The 26,725-nt window shown below is 35.1% G+C and overlaps 2 protein-coding genes across 3 annotated transcripts; one reads left to right on the top strand and one right to left on the bottom strand.

Annotated features, from left to right (window-relative positions):
• Positions 12,624 to 16,280, top strand: LOC18789210 (putative pentatricopeptide repeat-containing protein At3g16890, mitochondrial). Its single transcript, XM_020570866.1, has 2 exons — positions 12,624 to 15,466; positions 15,727 to 16,280. The coding sequence occupies exon 1, from the start codon at positions 13,185 to 13,187 to the stop codon at positions 15,321 to 15,323; it is 2,139 nt and encodes a 712-aa protein (XP_020426455.1). The 5' UTR covers positions 12,624 to 13,184; the 3' UTR covers positions 15,324 to 15,466; positions 15,727 to 16,280.
• LOC18791445 (chloroplast envelope membrane protein) lies at positions 16,623 to 24,804 on the bottom strand. Of its 2 annotated transcripts, none has more exons than XM_007222667.2 (7): positions 24,022 to 24,804; positions 23,230 to 23,315; positions 22,043 to 22,216; positions 20,454 to 20,568; positions 19,618 to 19,715; positions 18,034 to 18,169; positions 16,623 to 16,957 (listed from the first exon to the last, which is right to left on the bottom strand). In XM_007222667.2, exons 1-7 carry the CDS (start codon positions 24,571 to 24,573, stop codon positions 16,889 to 16,891), a joined length of 1,230 nt encoding a protein of 409 aa, XP_007222729.1. In that variant the 5' UTR covers positions 24,574 to 24,804; the 3' UTR covers positions 16,623 to 16,888. The 2 variants fall into 2 exon arrangements, with proteins under 2 accessions (XP_007222729.1, XP_020426465.1); XM_020570876.1 differs by lacking the exon at positions 16,623 to 16,957 and adding an exon at positions 19,352 to 19,466 and having other exon boundaries at positions 18,053 to 18,169.

Genomic DNA, 26,725 nt, shown 5'->3' with positions numbered 1-26,725 from the left:
ATTTTGTGAAATGATATGATTGGTTTAGGGGCTACGTTTGGTTTATCAAATTACGGACTAATTGCGATATACATCCTCAAGTTTTCAGATAATTTCAATTAGGTACATGTTTGTGTTTAAAAAGTTACAGTATCGAACACAAATTAGGTTTCAGTTTCAAAAGTAGGGCTCCATGTACCACGTCATTAAAAAAATTATCAAAATTAATGGTCAATTTAACTTTGCTGCATTGCCCCAAATATAAATATTATACGATTTTTCAAAGTAATTTTCTTTTATATTTCTCACACAGACAAAAATTTGGTGGTCACTATGTAACAGCTAAACAATCATGTGACGAAAGTATCTATATTTGAACTTGCAAATAAAAAAGATAGGGTAAATTTTACTTTACTATTTGAAAGTTTCTCGAAATTCAAATTTTGCTATACGAAGTTTTTTTTGTCTCAGTCTCATGCTTATACTTTGATTTTACTACCACTTTCATATTTTCGTTAGTTTTCCTCTCAGGTTTTCTGTTAAATGATGATGTGACATTCATGGCTCTGTGTTGACCATTGAATTTGCACCAATTAGACCAATAAACAATTAAAAATTTGTATTCTTTGTTATGAACAAATAAAATTAATAAAGTTTGTTATAAAACTAGAGGGAGAAAATGTAGAGAGAAGTGATATGCTAAAGACAAAGTTTCACCATGTTTATTCTTTCACTAAATCTTTGGTAGAACCACCTATTTATAAGCTTACAAGATAGGAGATTGAATACCATCATTTACAATATACATATAGGTTACAAGCATTAATTACAAATACTTAGTGCATAAGTTACATAAAATCCAACGGTGGAATATTAAGAGGTATGGTGGTCATCCACCAACTCATGCATTTACAACACTCCCCCTTGGATGTCCACCATACAATGACATTGTTTCCTCATTAAAAACCTTGCTCGGAAAACCCAGTGGGACAAAACCAAAGCGAAGGGAAAAAGAGTGAAACTTTCTTCTGAATCATTGATATGGTGATGGATGAGCTTATATTGCCTCGTTAAAACCTTGCTAGGAAATACCCAGTGGGACAAAAACCTAGTCGAAGGAAAAAAGAGTACAACGCGCATCTGCCTTGAATGTAGTAGAATTGGGATGCTCCCCCTGATTGATATCTCCCCCTGATTAATATCTCTCCTTCTCTGATTTGAGCAATACAAGCAACATTGTCTTCATACATGATCATCTATCACACTATTCAACCTGCTTTTCACTTTTCAAATGATTGAAATCTTTAGGAGTATCAACAACTAATTTAGTAGTTAGAATATGTTACAACAATATCAAATTTGAATTCAAAATACTCAAACTCTTAGTGTTAACTCTTAATTAAGAATATTGTGGTACTTTATATCTTTCAAGAGGTTGCTTCATCCGATATATCTCAAATATTTCATGAGCTTTGAGGATTTCCATGTACCATATAGTCTTAATAAATATGCATTTAACACATATTATAAGTTTTGCGTTAAAGTAACAACCGCACTTATAGAAATGTGGATGCATTTACGATGAGATTGGAGACTAAAACCACATGTCTCTCCCAGGAAACCTTATGTCATATTAGTGATCTTATTTCACTTCACAAACACCAATTCGTAACCTTCATACTGAACATTTGTAATTTGGTGTTTGAGTTATAGGTTCAATATCCAACTCTTCTTATTTAGTGATAAATGGAATTGCCTATTTCCATTTTTGGCCAATCACTTAACTTGTCGACATTCATGAAACGTGATTTAATATAATCATAGCCTTTGATGATTGTAGTAGCTACTAATAAACCAAATGTATCATCAATTTGTGATCCCACAATTCTTATGTGCATGCACATGCATAATTTATAATCATCTCATTGCTTTGGGGTACCAATGCCTCTTCAGGGGCTTATGTTGTCACTTATGGGACAAACATCTCTTTTACAATGAATTATTTAGAATATGTGGATCATAACCTCCTATAGAGCGTTATTTTTTATAGGGCTTGAATTTTTCAAATAATCTCCATTTCTGAGGAGTTAAGTCGTTAGAACCTATATTCCTGACATGCTTCAGGCATGCATTATATATATAGTCACCATGTTAATGGATTGTGATACGAGAATATCAATCCATGTTAGCATATGTACAACTTATATATGCATTATCTTGATGAGACAAAAGCGGATTGATTCAACACTATTTCACGACGTTTAGGAATTGTCATTTCTCCCCCTAACGGCGGGAAAATTGTCTCAAAATATAGGAAAATAAACTCACAGTCGTTATCAAATATGTGACCATTTTAGTAGGCACATTCAGTAAAACTGGTGAAGTGATCCATAATTAGATGTTGTATAGGTTCACAAATATCCCCTTGAATTATTTCAGGAAAGATGGCTCAAAGTCAATTTTTGACTGAGATGATCTTATGACAGCTTTTATTTGTGAGCGTTCTTTGTAATGATATTGTTGGACAAGACAATAATTCGAGTCTTTAAACGATGTCCTTACAAATTTATAAAAATCTTATGCATCATTGTGGGACATGGATTGCCAAGATAGTCATGTCACAACATAAAAGTTATTCGGTCAATGAACTTCTAGTTCATGACATCATAATCTTCAACTATAATAGTTGTGTAATATTGGGGCCTCAAGAACTTTTGGTTCATAACATCATAAACTTCCTACCCACAAAAGAAAGTAGGAAGTTTCTCCAATAGACGCCTCTGGCTATCAATATTGGGGCGGTAATACAAAACATTACCATTGTAAAACGAAATTAATTAATAACCTAACATAAATAAAATATAATATAATAAAATAAGTAAAGTGGTATAAACAAGGAATAAAATAAATCAATTAAAGATTATGAAATTCCAAGATAATCCAATATTAATGTGGATTCAATATGTAGATAAAACTACAAGTTTAAGAATTGGATTTCCAACCAATTCAGGTTCATATAGGCACAAATAAGTAATGAACTTCAAGTTCATATATAGTATTAAGATCCATGAAAAACTATGAACTTTAGGTTCATATCAATATATATTCGAAACTTCAGGTACGAATACGTAGATCTAAATAAATTGAATTAATAGTTGTGCTTTGAACTTCATACTCAAATCGATGTATATGCACTCGAAACTTCTGGTCAAGTTCTTGACATATGTAGGCCTCATGGAATTCTGATTTTGATTAATACAAAATCGAGGAGTTTTATGTCCTTATGTGCTCTTTAAATTCGCGGAACTTCACGCACTCAATTATTTGGAATCAAAGAACTTCAGGTTCTGATTCAATCAAAAGGACTCTATATCCTAATCTAGTTATATGATGAGGATCACGGAACTTCGGGCCCCTGATCTTTTGTATAATTCAAACTCATCATAATAATTAAGATCATACTTAAAATTAAATAAACAAACAAATAAAAACAAAAACATGACATTATATTCATGTGTAATAAGAATAAGAATTTTTTTCTTAAACAAGCATGATGAAGTCTGATGGTGAGTACAAAGAAACTCTATACCATGTGATGACTCTAGCTCATATAAGAAGAAAGAAAATTCAGAGAAAGAAAACATACCAAGAGCAATGTCGTGCTGATAACGTGTTATAAAACTAGAGGGAGAAAATGTAGAGAGAAGTGATATGCTAAAGACAAAGTTTCACCATGTTTATTCTTTCACTAAATCTTTGGTAGAACCACCTATTTATAGGCTTGCAAGATAGGAGATTGAATACCATCATTTACAATATACCTATAGGTTACAAGCATTAATTACAAATACTTAGTGCATAGGTTACATAAAATCCAACGGTGGAATATTAAGAGGTATGGTGGTCATCCACCAACTCATGCATTTACAACAAAGTTAAAATTTTAAAATCAAATGTACAAAAAAGAAAATTAGAAAAAGTAACAAAAACTAAAACTAAAAACAAGAACATTCAAACCAAGCCCAGAAAACCCTACCCCCATCCATCTTCCCCAACCAAATTTGGATTAGGAGGAAGAAAAATGCAAAATCTATGGCACAACAATGGCTGCTTGGCCATAATAACATAATTTGGACCAGGATACTAAAGATAGCACTGATCAATCAAAGTTGGAATTTTCCTATGAATTCGAATCGGAATCCCAATCTCCATCATCATCAACTCGTCATCGTCATCGCTACTGCCCATCAGAGATCCTCACGTTCGCATGGCCACTGCTCATTGGAAGTCCTCACGCTTGCATCGTCATGTACGTGGTCATGGTTCACACATGCCCCACCTTCTTTCTAGCCCTCGGTTACGATGAAAAACCAAGAAATTCTTTAGTGTCGAGTCGAGAAAGTTGGCGAAGCTATGGTTCGGATCTTGGAGGGGAATGATAGAGGAAAGAGAAATAAGTGTTTTGGTGGTAAAGTGGTTATTAGTGGTGGTCAGAGTTGGCCGGCCTGGGCTCTGAAATTTTTGGCAACTGCTACAGTTTTGGGGCTTGATCTTCGCCGATCAAGGGGTGCAGTTTGTAGAGGAGGAAGAGAGGAATGATTTGAGGGTTATGATGTCAGTGGCCGTGATAGGACGACGAAAATTGTAGGCCTGGAAAACTAGAAGGCATTGGGTGCGCAACAGTTTCTTCTCAATGTTTTCACGTGATACATGACATGACACTGAGAGAAGTGTTCTTGTTTTTGTTTTTAGTTTTTTTTGTGTTACTTTTTCTAATTTTATTTTTTCTATGATTTAAAAATTTTAACTTTATTAATTTTAATTATTTATAAAATAATACAAATTTTTAATTGTTTAGTGGTCCATGTGGCACAAATTCAGTGGGTCAACGTTGACTTATGAATGCCACGTCATCATTTAATAGAAAACTTGACAGTCAAACTAGTAGAAGTATGAAAGTGGTAGTAAAATTAAAGTTTAGGCATGAGACAGACGAAAAATACTTCATGCAGCAAAGTTTAAATTTCGGGAAACTTCTGAGTAGTAAAATGAAATTTACACAAAACAATAACTTTTTCATCACAAATGGTCACTTATGTTCGCAAAATCATAATCTTTCGTCCTTTTTTGTGTGTGACATCGTTGTCCTTAAGGTTACTCTATGTCTATGTTGCACGGATATGTCGATACGATACGATTCACTGATAGAGTGAAATTCCAAAAATTAGGATATGGGTACGGCACTAATACGGTGATTAAAATAACATATATTTAAAAATTAATATTGCATCCATCATAAGTTGAAAACATAAAACTAAACACAAACTACAAGTCTCCATAAACAAAACACAAGTTTTCATGAGATTGTTCAAATCATAAATAATACTAAAGAAAGCAACACAAAACAAATTAAAACATTAAGAAGCCACTTTCCAAATCTCTAACTTCATTCATCATTGTCATCATAGGTAAATATGATAGCTTCTTATTCCTTCTTCCTATTTCTTCTTCTTTTCTGGTTATTCTCTCCCAAATGAAATGAAGACCTAACTTCTATCAAGAATAAGAGGTTGGGCCTTTAAAATCAACATTATCGGAAAATAGTGGGAGTATTGGCCTATCCAATACGAGTATCGACATATCTGATACGAGTATCGGATACAAGCATACCCCTCCAATTATGAGTATCGGTGCAACATAACTCTATGTACATCAATTTAGTCATGACGTTAGCATGCATTAAGTTTTTTGTTGAATTGCTGACGTGGCACATATGTGGAGCCCACATATCCAATGATATAAAGACATGTGACTTTAAATAAAAACGTTAATTTATTTAAAACTTAAAAACCATAAAAATGTTTAAAATTTTGAAAAATCATTTTTTTAAAAGTAAAAAACCAGAAGGGGAGAGATGAGAAAGAAAGGCAGATAGTGGGTCGGTATGATGACCTAGGTTTTACGAGCTATGGGATATGACTACTATATTTCTTGTGCATTCTATTTGCCTAATTGTCGTTTGAGTGTGTTATATGCTAAGTTTCATTGAGTTTTTATTTCAATTTTACAATTCTATGATTTAAGTGTTTGCCTATAAGTATATTTTAATATGGTCAAAAGCCAACTCCAATTACCTATGTGTTTTAGTTTTGAAATGCTCAAAGTTTATATGAAAACTCCATCATTATCACCTACTTAGTTAGGTGTCATGTTTATTAATCAAGCAGCTCATGGTAGGACATATTGCATATGAGGAAATCTCTTTCTCGAAGGACCTAATATAGCTTACTTGGTGGAGTGCGGGTTCGTACTTATTATATAACATAGTAACATGTATTGTTAGTCCCCTTATGCCTAAATTTATGTTGGTATGGTTGCATAGCAGTGGCCATTTGGGATGTGGGTGACTAATATGCAAACTCCTTTTATTGGTCCTATGTGTTGATCAAATTTGACAATAAACTTGTTTTAAGAACTTGTAACTTAATTATCTTTCTTGGTGCACAATTAATGTATTCATTGTTAGTTAATGTTGTTTGCGTGAGTAGGAGAATGTAAGAGCTTTCTGGCTCCATCATTAGTATATGGGCCTATTATGTGCTGCCCATTGGTCCATGATATATTGATGGGAAACATAATGTGATTGATAACTATATAATATCTACTATATGGTGGGTTCTTAGTATTGGGCTTGAATTGTTCCTATTTGTGTTGGTATTAAGTTCTTCCTTAATGGTGGGAAACCTAATTGACACAATATACAAGTAGGGCCCCCTCAGTAGCAGCTGCACTATTTAAGTTATCCCATTGCAACCGTGCATAATAGTGCGGAAAACCATACTTCTACTTATGGTTTATTCAAGATGTCTGCCGCTTCATAGGTTGTATTTTATGTTGTTTGTATGTATATATATATATGTTTATTTGGACTTACACCATTACCATCCCCATTAAGTTTTTTCCCCTTCTTTTCATCTTCATATCCGTAATATTGAAATTGTGAATTCCTCATTCCCACCTTCATTGAAAAAGGGGTTCCCCGCCTCACCCCGTTACAACAATACTAATATATAAAAAAATACATGAGCAAGAAAAAAAATTGGAACTATTGAATTAGAGCAACAAACAAAACAAAAGTTTTGTCTTTTACTTATATTAGTTTATAGGGAAATAGCTCTAAATGCCACCATTTTTATAATTGTAACTGAAAATACCACCCTTTTTAAAAAAATTTGGAACTATAACCTATAAATATATATTTATTGTCCCCTTATTGCACACATATCACTTTTGCTGAAGTTCTCTATCAATTTTCTGAAATTCTCTCTCAGTTCTCTCTCTTGGCTCCGTCTCTCAGTTTCTCTTCACTTTCTCGTCGCTTTGCTCTCACTCTCTCATCTCTTGTCGATCAGCTCTCACTCTCTCGTCGCTCAACTCTCAATCTCTTGTCGCTCAGCTCTGACTCTCTCTTCTCTCTTCCTCTCCCAGCGAAATCTGTTCATCGAAGCTCAACTCCATCGTTCACCTTGAACAAGTACTGTTCATCGTTATTTTCTTATAGTTTAAGGGTTTCTCTGAAGTTGGTTTAGGGTTTATGCATTTCTATGAAATTGGTTCAGGGATTTGTTCGAAATTGGTTAAAGGTTTAGGGGTTTCTCTGAAATTGGTTTAGGGGTTTTACTAAAATTGGTTTTGGGGTTTCTCTGAAATGATCTTAGTATGATGATTCCTTGTTTGAAACAGTGAATGGGTTTGTTCTTTGTGGACTGATGCTTGCACTGCTGTTGTTTTGCTGTTGCTATTGATGTCGTATTGTTGTTTTTTGCTAGTGTATTGCTAATGTAGTGATGTTGTGTTGGCATTTTAGTGCTGTTGTATTTTTAGTTTATTATGGTTTTTGTAGCAGTTATTGATTGGTATTTGGTGGCTTACTATGGGTCTTTATGACCATTGCATTTAACCTTCTTACAAGTCTAATCGGTATGTATTTTCTTTGTTGAAGATGATATCTAAAGTCTAAGACAATTAATATGTGTATATCATTTTGAACTTGTAAACTCCCAACCATATCATACTTTTTGTTTGAGAATAATGCTTGTTAATTTGACATATTTTTTTATAACTCTGTTTACTAACTTTAGGGCTTGCATATTGGATATGGAAAAGTTTTCTTTAGAACTATATGTGGTATGATATGAGTTCTTTAAAAGTTTGCTCTTTTGTGCTTGATCATTGTCTGCTTTAAAAGAAAGCGGGAAATGAGTGAAGATGGAAACCTACCACTAGCAGGTGTGGTTTAGAGAAATGGGGACATTGATTTTGCTATAAGCTAACTCTTTAAGCTTTTGCTTTTCTTGTTTGTGTATGGATACTTAGAGAACTTTGTTTCTGAGGAGAACTTATAATTTTGTAATTGTACATGTCTTACAAACATTTTATACAGTTTTGATGGTTTATTTATTAATTTATTTTTGATATCGATAAAGCAGAGAATACATACAGACCTCTTATTTTGTTAAGAAAAAACTGAAGGGATGGTGCCAATTTCATTCATTTTCTTACATTTGAAAGGAGGGCCATAGTGGAGTCATTATTGTGGTTGCCACTAATTCATAAGATGTTCCATTACATTATACGACCTTGAAGTCAATCAATTCTTTCCCGATGTCTTCTTGTTTTTTAAAACTCTTTTTAGTCAGATAGATTTCTATCGTTAGTCTTGAATTGTTCTCAATTAGGCTTGTGCTACCTCACATTCCCATTCTAGCTGAAGCTGTCTCATGATTATCTGGTGTGTTGAGATGTGTCTTTAGATATTATATTATGCAGGAGTGGTAGAGTACTGGGTGTCTTGAGACGTGACTTTGAGCTATTGAATTAGTAGGTCAGTTGTAAATAGCTGGGGTTTTGTTTATGCTATGTATTTTTTGTTTATTTTTCACTTAATATCCTATAATAGGCTGTTGATAAATGTTGATTGTTTATTGCTTGTTATTGTCTAGATTGCAACGGAATGAATTTCTTCTTCAACATATCTGAGACATTGAAGGGTTTAGTAAATAAGTTTGGGTTGGCGGTGGTTGTCACCAACCAAGTGGTGGATTTTATTGGGCCACATGATAAAGTGAATGGGGTGAGGTTGGGAAACTTGGAGTCCCTGGACACATCAGGCAGACGGGTGAGTCCAGCTTTGGAACTGGCTTGGGCACATTGCATAAATTCAAGAGTGTTCTTGGCAAGACATGAGCAATCTATTGAAGTTAACATTCGTAATGCTCCTTCAACAAGTATATGTAATCAAACACATAGGACATTTCACTTTGTATTCGCCCCACATCTGGCCTATGCATCGGCCGAATTTGTAATCAGAAAAGAAGGTATAGTCGGAGTATCACAGTAACTGTGTAATATAGGAATTCTAATAACTTTAATGTTTTGGATCCATTTGGAATTACATTCCAGTCCCTTTAATTTCGCACTCAAATTATAATAGCAATCTGGAAGCAATACCAGTACAATAAAAGTTCAATATAATAGCAATCTGTCAGCAATACAGCATGTTGTAGCAACCAAATTATGCAAATTTAAAAGAATTCTCATTCAACATAACACGAAACCCACCACAAATAAAAGTAGAGTTTACATGACCTACCAAAGCAACACAAATCATATTGTCTAAGATACATTGCGCAATGGAATATTGTTTTTACAAGAGAATTGCACCTTAAATTCAAAGTGGCCTCTTAATGCCGTCAACCGTAACTTCGTCAACAATGCTTTCTTACTAGAGAAAATTTGCCCAGCTATAATTTTCGGATTCCAATCACTTCGTGAAAACCCTCTGTCCAAATATGCTTCTTCATCATTTACACCGGCTGTATTGTACCGATTTTGTTCACCCATTTGACTCCAATAATGTTGACGAGTAGGTTCAGATTCTCCTCCTAAACGCATTATTGGCAACTGGGTAGCTGTGTTCAAGCAGCCCAAATTAGGAGGGGCAGAGTACACTGACACTTCATTTCTTTCAGTATCATTATCACCACCATGCATCTCCTCCACCTCGCTACAATCAATCATATCCATAAAATCTGTCCTTACTTCACCTCCCACATCAGTGACATTTGTATTATTCCAAGTTACTTCATTGCTTTCAACAATGGCTACTGAAGAATGACCCATCCGACTACTATCTGTCGTGATATGAATACTATGAACTACATCATTTGTCAGTCCTTTATCTTCTATACTCACGAGTAAGGGAGCTAGTTTTGAAGGTGTTACCTCGGAATTGTACTTCATAAAAAAATTGACATCATCATCGTCCTCAATCTTTATGTACTTCCACTCATTCGAGGCCACCAAAACTGAGAATTTTAAGCAAACCTTGTCTTCCCTGCTGTTTGTATTACCAAGCTGATGCACACGGTCTAACAGTTCAGCAAATTTGATGGTCCGTGGAACTATTAAGCCTTTTGAGTCATCCCCTTCGTATTTGCACATCTTCTTCGAGGTGACCCATTTTCCATTGTAGCACACGAGAATAACAATTGTCTCCATTTCTAACCATGACAAAACAACATTTCATTAACACAATTTAACCACAAAACCATACAATACAATAGCAATATAACCACAATATAACAGCAATATAGCAGCAATATATAAGCAATATAATGGCAATATAACAGCAATACGACTGTAAAATAAGAGGAACACAACAGCAGTACACCAGTAACACATCAGAATCACACTATACAGATCTATTACATCAAATGGAAAATCTCAAGTTTCAAGATTCACATATCCAGACCAATCTAAATGCAATTGGTACAAACCCAGATGAATGAGCATGAATATTCAACAAAACCTAACCCAAAGAAATTAAAGCCAAAATGAATTTAACACAAACCCAAACAATCAAACTATAACCCATTTCACATAATCCCACTGATATTAAGAAAATAACCATCAACACTACCTTTTCGAGGTCGGCAATCCACTAGAGCTTCAAGATTGCAAGCAGCTATTTAGAAGACATAGCAAAAGGGATGGGTTCGCGATTCCAAACAGAGAGCAAGAGATCGAATAGGGGAGAAAGAGACATAACGAAGCTAGAGAGAAAAACAGCTGCGCTATGAGAAAGAGAGCAAAGAAAGAGACAGAGAGTTGTGCGAGAGAGAGAGAGAGAGAGCCAAGAGAGACACAGAGAGCTGTGATAGACAGATACTAAAGAGAAAGGGAGCTGTGCCAGAGAGAGAGAGAGAGAGAGAGAGAGAGAGAGAGAACTATGTGAGCTAAGAGAGAACAAAATTTCTGAACTTGTGAAAAATCAGCAATAAGTGGACAATAATTTTATATTTATAGGTGATAGTTGTACAAAAATTGAGAAGGGGTGGTATTTTTAGTTAAAATTATGAAATGAGTGTCATTTTAAGCTATTTCCCTAGTTTATATGTATTATTTGATGTAACCTATTATAAAATTTGTGGAATATAAAATTTATTGGGAGTCATGAGACACAACTAAAAGACACTTAACAATATTTTCATATGTGGAATATAAATAATATATATGTATGTATATACCAAACTGGACGGGTTTGAGTTGATGATTATAATACCATCCCCGCCTTGCTCCGAACATCATACGTGAAAATTTCTTTGAATCCGTCCCCGAACCCAATTTTTATTTTTCATACTCGATCTATTAGCAACGAAGTTCCTTGAAAACCCTATCTCGTAGAGAAAATTGCCATGGATATTTCCATTAATTTATTGGGTGGGAAGAAAAAATAATTGGGCACGCATAAAATCTATCTTTTGAAATTTAGAGGACCGACCAATGATGTCTAGTTCAGTTAAAAAGGCCTTAACCTGCAGACTAGTGGTTTTATGTTCGAACCCTTAAGTCACCTTAGACAATTTTCCCCGCAAGTCTCTTCGCGGGGCTTTGACCCTAATGGGTCAATATGAAGGATAAAAAAAAAAGAGTATGGGGATAGATTCTAGGAATTTTGCGGGTATAGTGTTTGGGGAGGGGCATGGACGGATCTAGGATTTCAAAATGGCGTGGGCTAAATTTACCTTATATACAGACCTATTGCTCAACGGTACGAGTAAATTTCATTGATAACAAAAAAATACATGGGAGACATAATGAGTCTTACCCCTCAAATGACACTTACATAAGTTGCACCATTCAAGTCTTCACAGCATTAAAATCACTAATTATTGATTCATTATCTATATTAACAACAAATTCTCTTTCAATATGATGTAGCATACAATTAGCAAGAAACTCATCACCTATCTTATTCCGAAGTCGATTTTTAATAAGTCTCATACATGAAAATGCTCATTCTGTTGTTGATGTAGACACATGAAGAGTTAGCACTAAATGAATCAATCTATCAATCAAGTAGTATGTTTCTACTAATTTTGTTCTTTTTATTTATTTGTTGGTCAGCCTAGTCCTAATGGGATTATTTAATAATATTTTATTTAAGTGGTTAGTCTAGTCTTAATGGGATTAATTAATAATATTTTATTTAGGTGACCTATGCTAGAATATTAATTTAGTCTATTAAAAAACAAGCTGCCTGGGCTATAGCCCAGGTTAGCATGTTAGTAGTTCGTGCCTGGGGAGGGGCATGAATGTTATTCTAATCCCCGACTGACCCAAACCGCCTCGTTTAGAATATATATAATTTATTTTTCATATAAATATATTATTAAGATGCGTGTTGATGATGCTACCTCTATAATGAAATTGAGTTGATACATCTCTTGTGCTCATAGTGTTTTTTTTCTAGTTCAACAAAGTAATTTTTATTGATTTTTTTTTTCTCGTAATGGGGTCCCCAACAAAAGCGGGATGGGGAATCATCGATTTGAATATTGTGGGAATGAAGGCGGGGATGAGGAAAAATGCTTAACGGGGATGGGGAGAAACACTTACATGAAATGGGGAGAATAGTAAAACAGTACTACTCCGTTTTATTGAAACCAAAATCCCTTCATTTATAGTTTAGACTAGCTTGTATGTTTTTTTTAAAAAAAGAGTGATGCACTAAAAAAGAGTTGGCGGACCATTGATTCTCCCCAGTCTCCAATTATCAATATCAACCAATATACCGAGGTACATGTATAAATACATAAATATAGTTGCTCTCATTACTCAACCCTAGTTCTTTAGCAACTTGCATGGTGAGGGACATGAGATGGCTTTCTTCTTTAGCTTCTAGGGCCTCACCTGCACTCAGAAACCTCCCCGAGCAAGCTCAGAGAGAATCCTCATCAAAAAACAAACCCAGAAAAGTTCTGAATCAAACACCTTCTGACAACGTTGGAGCTCCTCTTAAAGGTAATTCTCCTAAACCCAACTTTGAGCCTCAAAATCCTAATTTAGTTTCCATTTCAACGAATCCCATTTCAGCTGTTAATCACAAGTTTCGTATTGATAATAAGCGAATTGATCACCTATACATCGCTCAAATTCTTTCACGGAAGGACTGGTTTTTATTGCTGGACCACGAGTTGAAGGCCAAGAGGATTTTTTTAAATCCCCAGTTTGTTGCTAGTGTCTTGCAAAACCAAGAAAGCCCATTACATTCTTTGAAGTTTTACATATGGGTTTCGAGTACCGACTCGTTATTCGCAAAGAATCAATCAGTTCGTGGTGTTTTAGCCAAGACCTTTTACCGGAAAGGCCCAGTTGTATTGTCTGTTGAATTGCTAAAAGATATTAAGAATTCAGGTTTTAAGGTCAGTGAAGACTTGCTTTGCATATTGATCAGCAGTTGGGGTAGGTTGGGTTTGGCAAAATATTGTGCTGAGGTTTTTGGGCAAATATCTTTTTTGGGTCTTAGTCTTAGCACAAGACTGTACAATGCTGTGATCGATGCTTTAGTCAAGTCCAATTCACTTGACTTGGCTTATCTAAAATTCCAACAGATGCCCGCGGATAACTGCAATCCCGATAGGTTCACTTACAATACCCTCATTCATGGAGTTTGCAAGATTGGTATTGTGGATGAGGCACTTCGCTTACTCAAACAAATGGAGGGCTTGGGGTATTTGCCTAATGTTTGTACGTATACTATCCTCATAGGTGGGTTTTGTAATTCAAAGAGGGTTGACGAAGCCTTCAGGGTTTTGGAGATAATGAAGGAGAAGAATGTGTCCCCTAATGAAGCTACTATCAGATCATTGGTTCATGGGGTATTTCGTTGCATGGCCCCTAGCAAGGCTTTTGAGTTGTTATTGACTTTTTTTGAAAGGGAGTCTGTATTTTTTAAAGTAGCTTGTGATACCATACTGTGTTGCCTTTCAAATTATAATATGGCAAAAGAGATTGCTCTGTTTTTGAAGAAATCTGGTGCAAGATGTTATTTGCCTGACAGTTCGACGTTCAACATCATAATGGTTTGTTTGATAAAGGAATTAGCTAATCCTCAGAATGAGGTCCAGGAAATATTTGAAAGTTTTATACAGCGAGGAGTGAAACCAGGATTTAGTACTTATCTTCAATTGATTGAAGCTATGTACAAGGCAGGACAAGGTGATGAGGGGAATCGAATCTTTGATCAAATGATCAAAGAGGGACTTGTGTCAAATGTCTTCTCATACAACATGGTAATTGATTGCTTCTGCAAAGCCAAAATGATGGACAGGGCATCAAAGGCTTTTGGAGATATGCAGCGCAAAGGTATTCCTCCTACCCTTGTTACTTTCAATACACTTCTTAATGGATATTGCAAGGTTGGAGAGGTAGGTAAGGCACATGAACTATTGGCATTGCTCTTGGAACATGGGTTTAAGCCAGATATGTTCACTTTTAGTTCAATAATTGATGGTCTTTGTCGGTTGAACCGGATTGATGATGCTTTTGAATGTTTTGCTGAGATGGTTAGGTGGGGGGTCACTCCAAATGCCATCACATACAATATATTGATACGCGCTCTGTGTTTCATTGGAGATATTGCTAGATCGATGGGACTAATGAAAAGAATGGAGGCAGATGGAATAAAACCAGATGCTTACTCGTTCAATGCTCTTATTCAATGTCTTTGTAGGATGAACAAGGTTGAGAAAGCAGAGGAACTTTTTCTTGCTATGTTAACACTGGGTTTGAATCCCGACAATTATACGTACAGTGCTTTTATCAAGGCATTGTGTGATTCAGGAAAACTTGATGTGGCGAAGGAGATATTTCTCTCTATGGAAGCATATGGTTGTTTTCCTGATTCTTCTATTTGTGATATAATTTTAGATTCACTGGTTCGGAATGCCCGTGTAGAAGAGGCCCGTAGTATAATAAAATGTTTTCACAGGAGGAAATAAATTCCTAATTTGTAGGGCAAGGCTATCGCCAGTCCATGTGTTTTATGCTGCTCTGTTGATATGTTTGCTCAGAAGACATGTCCATCAGTAGCACACGAGGATGATGATTTGCGTAATGCATTTTGGAACCAACAGTATCCTGGGTATGTAGCAAGAGACTCCATTTCATCTCCTTTAAATATAGTCGTATTTCTCTTCTTAATAGAAAAACTAGTCTTGAAGATAAGTAGCATTATTTTTGGCGTATGCGCTCTCAATTGTTTCCTTGTCTTCAAGCAGAATTGTGCCCCATATTTATCTCAATTTTAAGTTGCATTAATGTATCCTGAAATCATTTCTTTTTTCATATTTTATATTACTTGAATTTTGATAACATGTGTACTTTATGTGATTTCTTTACCAGGGAGATGGAAAGCAAAATTCAGATGTTTTGCCTGTTATCCATAGGAGGCGGCATTAGTACAGTACAGGAGCAAAGACAGATGATGCAGGACAGAGAAAATAATAGGAGGGAGGGGAAGAACAAAGATAAAAGAGAGGGTTTAGAAGAATGAGGATCGAGAATTAGAAGAATGATGAGGGGGTGTAGAGACAAGTAAACAATAGCCTATGTACAAGGCATCACTTGTGGACGTGGCAGTATTGCTGCTAAGTTTTTCTCCTCAACTTCTAACTTTTATCTGCCACCAAGAAAAAGCTTAAAATTGACATAAATTCAAGTTGTGAGACCAGCAGGATGTTTGAGGAGAATTTGGAAAGCTTGCCACAAGTAGTTTTGGACCCGTCTTTCTTTTTATTATGAAGTTGAATTGAAGAGGTTCTTGGCCATTCGGTGAAATGCTATTTATTTCATTGTGTTCCTACCCTAGCAAACCCAGATGATTACATGTTTCATAACCTCTGTTGTAGGTATGTCAATCAGAATAAAAATTAATATATGCTCCTAAATTATTTCCACTAGTAGTCCTTGAGATGATTTGGCGGCTTAGGGGTCCTTTTGGACTCCCCTGACTTGGCACGATAGTTGTCTTAAAGAGATGCTCCTGCATCAAATATGCATCGTCCTTGCATGGGACTTGAACTCGAATCTCCTCCAACTAAGTGAAGACAACCACCACCAAAGGCTACTTTGAGATTTGATTTGATCAAAGCTATTAATACAGAGACTGTTGTGTGATTTTAAGTTGTCATTTTCCTGTATTTTGGCATTAAATAAAATACAAATTTGAATTCCCATTTAGCTTGGCCCGAGCCTTGCTTAGCATGCCAGTAACATATACAAACTTCAAATTAAGCATATAATTAGGTTCAATCGTACACAGGTCTTTTATGGGTATGAATGATATCCCAACAACTACAATGTCCTATAATCTCACAGAAGAATAAAGACTTAAGAAACTGTTCATATTTATCATCAACATTTACAACACCAGAGAAACCTCTATATACGGCAAGTCGAGGAAAAAATCAAACAATAATAACTCAAAAAATGTAATCTTTGTGGTACATGCTATCTTGGTCAGAATTCTCTTAGAAGTCAGAGAAAACCCAAATAAAGAATTTTACTAGTGACGCTGCATTTCCCGGAATATGTTTGCCACCTTGGGGGACAATCTTGGTAGGAATTTAAACAACTGCACCGCGAATACAATGATAGACAAACATTAACAACAATATTAAAATGTAAAGAAGCTACAAGCACGATACATGTAAACTTGAATATCATGTGCATGTTCTTACATATTCTAATAGATCCTTTCACAGGTTAAAGAAAGCACATATCACTTCAAACGGTTTTCATCAGAAACCATATAAATAGAATCAATACCCTAAATTTTCTAACCACACCATTTGTGGTTCTCTATTTGTATTGATATTTTCTTACAGCATTGCACTTGTAAATGACGTATACAAGTTCGTTCAGATCTCGCAGTTGAACAAATTAGAGTAGAAGGTTTTGCAATGCTCGAACTGGTTCATAAAAGAAACAATTATAACGTAATAACAAAGTAGCATTCACATTCAGCTTATCTCAGTTCCTATTGGACAGATAGGCAGGACTCTGAGAACCATAATTTTTTTTTTTTTGGGACGAAACTCGTTGAACCATATCATCTCAGTAAGACTCTACCTTTCTCTACTTAGTTGCTGAGCTCAGAGAGGGAATACCAAATATGTGGTAATTTAACAAGACTAGTGTAGTAGATTCCTGTCGTCCCAGAGAGTATTAGAAATGCTAATGTCAGTATATAAAGTTAATGAATTTTGAGGTGGAATACAGCAGCTTTTTATCAGTATATAATAACAAGAAGAATATCTGTCGTTACATAATAATTAGTCTTTTTTCTAACCTGCTCAAGATTGCATTTTTGCAAAAGTCTGAGTTGGATAAGACTAGAAGATGGCTAGCCTAATAGTTATTTTATATTCTGACAATGTACATATTTCACTTGAGTACTCTTAGTAAATAACTGTGAGGCAGAGTCAAAGTGAAATGAACATATAGATAATTAGCGATAATTAGCCTTGGTATTTATTAGAGACAATTAGCCTTTTGGAGATAATATGTAAACCTATAGACATCTTTGAGTGGAAAGACAAAGAGAGGGGATGCAGGTCTGAACAGTTTTGCAAGTCTTGGTAAGAACAGTCATGAAAAATATGATTTTTACTGAAAACTGAAATCACTATAATGTAGAGTAGAACATACCCAAAGTTTCACACATGCATCAATGACAACTGGAATCAGGCAGATAAAAATGGTTATGGCAGACTGATCAACATCAATCCCGTAATGCTCAACAAAAATTTCTAACAACGTCTGCCAACCAGACTCAGAATGATACCTGCAGGTATGCAGTTTTATACATCAGAAAGATTGATATGCACACATTTTTGTCACACAAAGATGAGTAAGATGACGATCACAGATATGAAACTGAAGAAATTAACTAAAATAACTGATGCCACCAGATGACTATCACACATATGAAATAATAAATACCATCATCCCCAAAGCTTCCCTAAGTGACATCGTGCATCCGCAACATGCCGCAGGGGTTTTTTCTGCCCCTGCTAAGGTACAACCTCATTACACAGCGTTGCAAGTGCAAGACGTCCTGTAAGGGAATTTTCAATTGCAGCCTGTCCAACTACCAATTGCCTTGATCATGCGATTAAGTCAACTAGACCAACAACATTGTGAGACGTTGTGCATTATTATTGGTAGGTTTGTGTTTTGGTTTAGTTTGTTCAATCAATTTCCGATCAATTTTGGTAACCATGATTCACAATCCAAAAAACTGAAAAACCTTAAGCAAATATTCTTTCAATTTTATTCATAAAAAAGGATCCCTCATAAAAAGGGGTGTGTCTATATATATATATATATATATATATATATATAGATATATGCATATTCATTATATGAAGACGATCTAGTGAATGAAGAGTGCCTTAAACTTGAGACCTAGTACATTATAACTAATTAAATATGAATGGTTCATATTCATCTTACTCAGTATGCATCTCAACCATTGATATTTAATCTAACAAATGATAGTCAAGTCTTCTATCTAAGTCCCAAACTTAGACCTATATAGTGTCTTTCTCAGTGCGTGACATCCGGTATTTATTTAAAGACCAGATTTGTAGCCCTGGGATTGATCCTGTGGCTGGGAAAAGTTGCTCTCAAAGTCAAACACCAAAATGGGTTCCGGCTGTAAAGAGCAAGAGTGAGGAAGGGTGAAAGATCCCTTCCCATGCCACAAAGATGCAGTCCAAAGGTTGTATATCAAGCGTGTGATTTTCTGTGGCATGGGAAGGGACTTGTCAGCCTCTCTCTCTTGATCTTTACAGCTGGAACCAAATTTGGTGTTTGACTCTAAGAGCAACTCAGTCAGCCACAAGATCAATTCAAGGGCTGCAAAACATGTCCAGTCTTTACCTAAAAACTCGATGTGCTGCACTGAGAAAGACACTACCCATATATCATGTGTGTGTATATATACGCGATAATATTCTCTTACCATATAACTGGAAAAGTCATGTCGCCAGACTGAATCTTGACTACACAATTTAACAAAAGCCCACCTAATCTGTAGTCCATATTGACAGCCTAGCAAACATAACATGCTAGGATATCTGGCCAGAGAAAAATTGTGTGTGTGTCTATATTAGCATCAAATCATTTCACATGTGCCTTTACTTTTATAGATTTCATAGTAAGTCAATTTTCATAAACTCCGCATGGTAAACTGGAAAAACCACAGTAGTAAAGAGCAGATAGTATTACCCTAAAAAAATATCTGTGATAAGTATAATAAGAAATGCCTTCCCGGTATCTGAAATATTATTTATTATCTTATAACCTGTAAATTTCAGCAAAGCTACCTGCAAAAGCAAGGGAAGAATTAAAGAATATAAAATACAATCAATTTAACAAGAGTTGAGTGCAGAATTTTAAAGCTAAAGCTAATCTTCATACAAATTTTTTAAAGCAGAAACAAAAATATTCTATATGAATCCAAGATTGCTATGTTTCTTGAGAAACTAGCTACATAGTGAATCTTAATAGGTATTTCATGAGGTTAAGCTATAATTTCATTGTCATACTACTATTTTTGTGTGACATAAGAAACAATCACATCAGCTTGAATTCAACTACTTAGATCTGATGTGTACTGTTTCTTATCTCACCATCTAGATGTCAAATGTTTTATAGTCTTCACCTATATATATATATATATATATATTCAGTCAATCTTTACTTTGATATTGACTGCTGTGAAAATTCTGAGCAGACAAAAGGTGTCATAATTGCATAATTTTATCGACGAGTATTCAGCAAACAATAAGGGTGCATATTTATCACCCTTAACCACGCATATGACAAATTGGAAAGGGCAAAGTAAAAAAATATAGTATTGACAATGACAATCATAGCTAACAATGCAATTGCTGCTCATACTAACTATTTTTGTCTGACGGATGATGACAATGGTTGTTAACTGTAAAGCGTTCCGAAGACATTCATTTTAAGCAATGTTTTTTACTATCATAGGTATAAAAAAAAGAAAGAAAGGTTCATACACGAAGGTATACTAAGGAAATAGAGCAATGGTAACTCACTTTACTCTGATTGCAGTATAAAAGAATGAATAACGAGACCCCGAATATCATATCTGACCATATGTTGGCAAATGCTTTACGATTCTCTAATCTCCATTCATCTCTTAGCTCTAATCTGTTGAAACCATAAGGAAAGTAATTGGACAACATTTGTCATTGAAATTATAGTCCAAAAAATCTAGCTTAAGAACATTAAAACATAAGGGCGTTTTACAAAATTATCCATGTAATGTAATAGACTAAAGTTCAACATTTCTAATGACATTAAACTGTAATTATCAATATAAATAATAATCGCATATGTTTGACGCCTAGGTGAATTTGAAGTCACCACTGACAAATGTGAATACCGGACGTTTTAAAAAAGAAATGTTCCATAGTTGTCATTTCAGAGATCAATTTCCTAAATAATTTTGTTATGCAGATCCAAATGTATAAGTGTGGAATGAGAAAAGAGTTCAGGTATAGATTTAGACCAAAGAATCAAATGCAAAAAAACCTTAAATGAGATACCAAAATCAAGGCAGTGGAATATGTATGAAACAACACATATAAATTGGGTGATTTTGCTGAATTGTCCTTTCCTTAGAACTTAAAACTATTATATAATATCAAAGCACACACTCTTGAATCTGTTGTATTATATGGGTTCTTCTCTTCTTCTATACTATTTCTTTTACTTTAGAGACTAAAAAAGAAAATCAAACTCTCCATGCTCACTTTTCCAGAAGTATCTCCCTTCCTCCATCGATGTTAAGGTCAATTTTAAGGGCATATCATTAGAATTGTAAAGCTTTCATGGGACCGTGCAATTGTTCTTCCCTTTCCACTTTAAATTGCTCTGAGCATTTTTCTATAGCTAAAATTTAATTGCGTTTGTATTTAGATCAGAGAAAAGGATATCACAGAGAGGGATTTTTCTTATTCTATTACTACACAGCCTGCTGGTTCCTAGAAATGCCATTATCTTTAGTAGGGACCCTGGCTTCTATATCTCCATATTTGCTCTAGAAAAAGGGAATTGGTATATCCATATCTTTTCCAGTGCTCCACTTTTAACTTCTAAGTACCAGTTTTGGTCATGCTCTGTAGACTTCTTCCATATTTAATGCATCTCCTCTACCCTGTACCTTATTGTCAATCCCACTTAGACTGCTCGTAGAGTTTCTCTGGAGGAAAATAGTTCCACTATCCTCGTACTCATGCATGGCATTGCTTACAGTGCTTAATTGCTTAAATCTCCACTCTAACTTTTTGCAGAATTTAAAGGTTGTTAGCAGCCTGAATGTAGTAAAAGATCATGGAGGTTTACACAATGGAACTCGTGATTGATGTAATTATGTAATTAAAAGGTTTAAGTGTTTGATTGTTTATGTAGTCATATGTTCTAGGGTCACAAATCATAAACTAGACTGCCCAAATCTCGGCATGTGTGGTTACTTTTAGCCTTCTTCTAGAACTTACTAATTCCTTGTAGTTTACCCACTAATCTCGATTGTGACTTAATGAACCTAATCAACAAAATGGATAAAGATTAAATCAATAATGTTATGGTTTTCCAAAGGAGCACAAAAGAGTGTCGATCTTACGCCTTATGCCTCAATTCCCACCAAACCTCCTCATCAGAAAGCGGTGGAGATTTACCAATTTCCATCTCAAAATGAAATCTTGCTCTCTCAATTTTTAATTCCTCAACCATTTGAAGCTTTTGATTTCTTCTGACGTCAAGCATTTCTGCAGCAAGTGGTACAGTCTTCACATATCTGTTCACAAAAAGTGGATGCTGGACCCATTATTTCATAATTTAGAGGTAAACAATGGTTAAAAATAAATTTAATACCAATTCCAATGCAACAAAGCACAAAGATTGAACTTACAATCTTTTTCCTTTAGTTTATACGTGCATATATAAGACACACAATTATGTATGTAATTTTTGTCATAACCACTGCAATTTGAAACTTGGAAAATAGAACCAACCTACCTACAAAGTTATCAATTGTTTCCTTAGAATAATGACCTACCTAACAAATTTTTTTTTAAGTTAAGGAGAGTAGAAAGGTTAGATTTAGAGAAGTATGATTTATACTATCAATTATTGTTAGATGCTTGTAGGTCTTATATTTGGCTGATCCGTTGAATAAGACACTAAATCTAGGATCTGCATTGATGATGTTGGGTTTTGAATCTTTTGATATAAAACTAAACCAGATTCCTTGACTAAAGATTATATGTTCTCTTCCATATGCATCCCATATAAGTGTTAGAATTAGAGCATCTAACACTAACCAAATGGCAATGGATGGATACAAGGCTCAGAATTCCCAATGTGGGATTGTATATTCTCCACCACATAATTGCATACATGGCTTTCTTTAAAAGAAAAAATATATATAGCAGCCACATGCTTTTAATGCAGTCTTCTTTTCTTGCATTAACAGAGGTTAGCACATTAAGGTGGCATCCCCTGGAAACTTGCCGAAGTTTTTCCTTAACCTACCCAAGTTAATATCTATGGAGGGGAGATTTAATTGAATATTGGTGATTAGACATGTCACTGGGAAATTCAGAAAGCCATTGTTGGACAATAATTACAACAAGGCAACACTTTGTCAGTTAAATCTTTAGGATTCAGAGGGTATCGACTCAGTGCCTGAGGTCTCTTTCCTCTCAAAGCAATTTTTTTTCGTGATGCATATGCCTTAAATCCCATCCTCTTTTTGAAATGTGCGTGTATGTCTTTCTATATCTGATAAGAAAAAGAGATAATGGTTACCTGTCTAAAAAAGGCATCAGAAGATAGTCGTGAACCACAAAATCCAAGGCCCAGGGTATAATTATTAACACCGCCAAAAATTTAGCCTGTAAAATGGATGAATTTGACTTACGAAATTAGTCCCTTAACAAAAAGGAGAAGATCCAAATATGAGACAGAAAAATATCAATATCTAAAGGACAAACGCAGGCTGGCTGACAGAAAATTACACTCAAACCATGTAATGTAGTTTTGTTGCATGTTGTAGTAATGTTAAAAATAGAAACACCAATGCAATATAAATTTCAATATTGCATGCTTTGATTTGATAGATCCTATATTAAAGGGGGAATGTCTCATGTTCATAGTGCACAAACACGGGTTCCTATATCACAAAAGCAAATACAAAAAGAAAGAGAATCACAATTGCGTATTATTGTGATCACTATACTAGTGATTACAGTTTTGGACTCAGCCCTAATTGTAATTGTTATTGTACAGAGCAATCTTATCTCTCAGATAGGCTCTCTCCATTATCCTAGTGATTATTAGGAAAGAACTACATCTCCTCAACTAGATTGTTTCCTTTGAATACAGTCAATGGAAAATATTTATTACCTTTTGGTTTCCACCATAATTTAATTATTTAAATTGACTTAACAGGAGGAGTTATTATTGGAAGAGATGCTTTGAATTTTGTATACTCGAGCAAAGGAAATGAAATGAAAGGAAATAAAATAAAAAATAAAAACCCACAGTTGTGAAGTGAAGCAAAGAAAATGAAGAATTTTGTTGACAGACATGAGCACTTACCGAATTGAGTGAGGCATAGCGGAAAACACGGTCTTCATAGAGCATGTCGTCGTCGTCGTCATCTTCCTTTCTAAGAACGAAATCAGTGAGAGAGTAAAGCAAGCCCTTTTCTTGAGTAGGATCCGACTGCACAGCTTCCCAGGAAGTAGAATTAGAATCCGCAAGCCAGTCCTCCCACTTGCGATTCTCCTCGTTCGTCATATCTTGCTGTGCTTCCCTCAGCTCCACGATTGCTTCAGCCCTCGTCTTCCACGCCTCAAATTTCTCACCTTCATCAGAGCCGTCCATCTCCAAGTCATCCTCCGCCTCCACCAGCATGTCATCCTCCTTCAAACCAAGCCAATTGCCATCCTCGTCGAAAAAGAATCTCTGCCACCAGCTCCTTTCCCTTTTTCGTTTCCCGGCATTTGGGATGAACCCGGCGGCAAACCTCCGTCTTGTGTCGCCCAGTTGAGCCACTAATGTCGACGAATTTCTGTGCAGATAAAAGGAGCTCCGCCGCAGCTTCGGGTTATTAAAGATAAAGTTTTTGCATAAGACCATGGAGGACATGATTAGTATGAGCCCACATTTTTCAGCTTCTCAAAGCAGAAATGGAATTCAAACATGAACATAAGTGGAAGTAAATAAGAGAGAGCATGAAGAACAAGAGGTGTTGGTTGGTAAAGAGATACTGAGGGAAAGAGGATAACGGTTTAGTCATTCCTTTATTTATGAGTTCCGCTAATATTAACAATACAAATATTTTTTATTTTTTCACTTTATTATTATTATTTTTTGGAAAATAGTTCTAAATGCCATTCTTTTTATAAATTTTTTTTTTCTAAAAATACCACCTCTTTCCAATTTTTTTTTGCAACTATCACCTATAAATATATATTTATTGTTCACTTATTGCACACATATCACTTTTCTCTGAAATTTAGTTCTCTCTCTTTCTCTCTCTCTCTCCATCTAGCTAACTACGCATCTTCTCATGAAGAAGAAGATCAAGAACAACCTATAGAACTCACAGCTTTGCCCTCAAAACCCAGTTCTTCCTCTTCCTCTCTGTTTTCTTCTCTACCCAAATCCAAACCCCAATTTCGTCTCTCTTCGAATCCCTTTTGCAACCTAAACAAACCCAAACAAAACCATCTTTTATGAATATGATAGCATGTGTTGGCATTATGTGGCCATTGTTTAAGCATTTTGGTCCAATTTTGGGGGGTTTTGAAGTATGGGTTTACATGCCCTCTTCAAGAACAGCTTCTCCAGAAAATGAATTGTTGGGAATATGTAAGTTTTGATGTCAAATTGAACTAACTACGCATCTTCTCACGAAGAAGAAGATCAAGAACAACCTACAAAACCCATAGCTTTGCCTTCAAATCCCAATTCTTCCTCTTCCTCTTTATTTTCTTTTCTACCCAAATCCAAACCCCAATTTCGTCTCTCTTCGAATCCATTTTGCAACCTAAACAAACCCAAACAAAACCATCTTTTCTGAATACGATAGCATGTGTTGGCATTAGGTGGCCATTGTTTGAGCATTTTGGTCCAATTTTGGGGGGTTTTGAAGTCTGGGTTTACATGCCCTCTTCAAGAACAGCAATTGTATTGTGATTTTATTGCAGTTGTATTGTAGTCGTATTGCTTTTGTATTGCTATGGTATTGTTGTTATATTGATTTTTTTTTGGTGTTTTATTGATATGTTACTGTAATTTAACAGGAATATATGTTGATATCCTTTTTTTTTTTATCAGCTTGTGATTTGAGTAGGAGTTGAAATTATTCTTGGCTGAAGTATTATTTACGATCACTCTCTTTCTCTCTTTCTCTCTCTCTCTCTCTCTCTGCTCTTTGTATTTTTCTCAACATTTATGTGTTAATTCAATGTCTGGCATTGTTTTGGAACAATAATCATTGTCAATCTCATTGTTTCTTTAAAAGATTGTTGTGAAATTGTTACTTCATTTTCTTCTTCCTTTGTTTTAAGATATTTTTGTTTGGAGAAAAAAAACTCTGTTGTTGTAATCTAAAAGACTAGGTATCTATGTCCCACATCTTGGGACTAATTAAATGTTCTTGTTGATATTGAAAGGAAGCTAGCATCTTTGGTTGAAAAAATGAAGATGTTACTGCTAAAGTAATTTCTACTTGATTTCAATTTGCCTATAAAGCTTGTTGACTGGTGCTCAACAAGTTGGGATTTTGTAGCTTGAGTTGGCATATAATTTAGGTTCGTTTTTTGCATGTGAGTGTTTTAATGGATTAGACCTGTATGTTTGTCAAATCTCAATCATGTTTCTGAGATGAGTTGTGCAGTAGTGTTGGTTGAAAATTAATATGTTATTTATTCATTGAAAGCATATTGTTTCCCGATGGTGAGTACTTGACCAAATTATAATTTGCTGCAATTTTGTCTTGACAATTTATGTTTCTCTCTCTTTTTTCTTTTCAAATTGCACAAGGAAAAAGCCACACCCAACTCGTTTTCCTGTGAAGAACAAATTTGAGGTTAACAATTACACAATGTGTAGCTGGTTTGTGCAGACACTGATGTGCAAGTCATACACTGGCATTGGAGACCATTTTGTGCATAATGTAATGTGTAGACAAAGAGTTCTTTGAGATGCCTTCTGAAGAGAAAAGCAAAGCTTCTGTTATGAAAATGCTAAGCAAACTTGCAGCAAACTGTACACATCATTGATTATACTTGTT

Source organism: Prunus persica, chromosome G1, assembly GCF_000346465.2.
Source record: "Prunus persica cultivar Lovell chromosome G1, Prunus_persica_NCBIv2, whole genome shotgun sequence".
NCBI classification, from domain to species: domain Eukaryota; kingdom Viridiplantae; phylum Streptophyta; class Magnoliopsida; order Rosales; family Rosaceae; genus Prunus; species Prunus persica.
The sequence above is the reverse complement of the archived record's forward strand: the minus strand, read 5'-3'. Positions and strand labels throughout refer to the sequence as shown.

Bases quoted from the DNA above. Each gene is read 5' to 3' on its own strand.
- LOC18789210 (XM_020570866.1), top strand. From the start codon at position 13,185: ATGGTGAGGGACATGAGATGGCTTTCTTCTTTAGCTTCTAGGGCCTCA.
- LOC18791445 (XM_007222667.2), bottom strand. From the start codon at position 24,573: ATGTCCTCCATGGTCTTATGCAAAAACTTTATCTTTAATAACCCGAAG. The intron at 23,316-24,021 runs GTAAGTGCTCAT...TCCATTTTACAG, and splicing joins GCTATGCCTCACTCAATTCG to GCTAAATTTTTGGCGGTGTT. The intron at 18,170-19,617 runs GTAATACTATCT...GCATACCTGCAG, and splicing joins ATCACAGATATTTTTTTAGG to GTATCATTCTGAGTCTGGTT.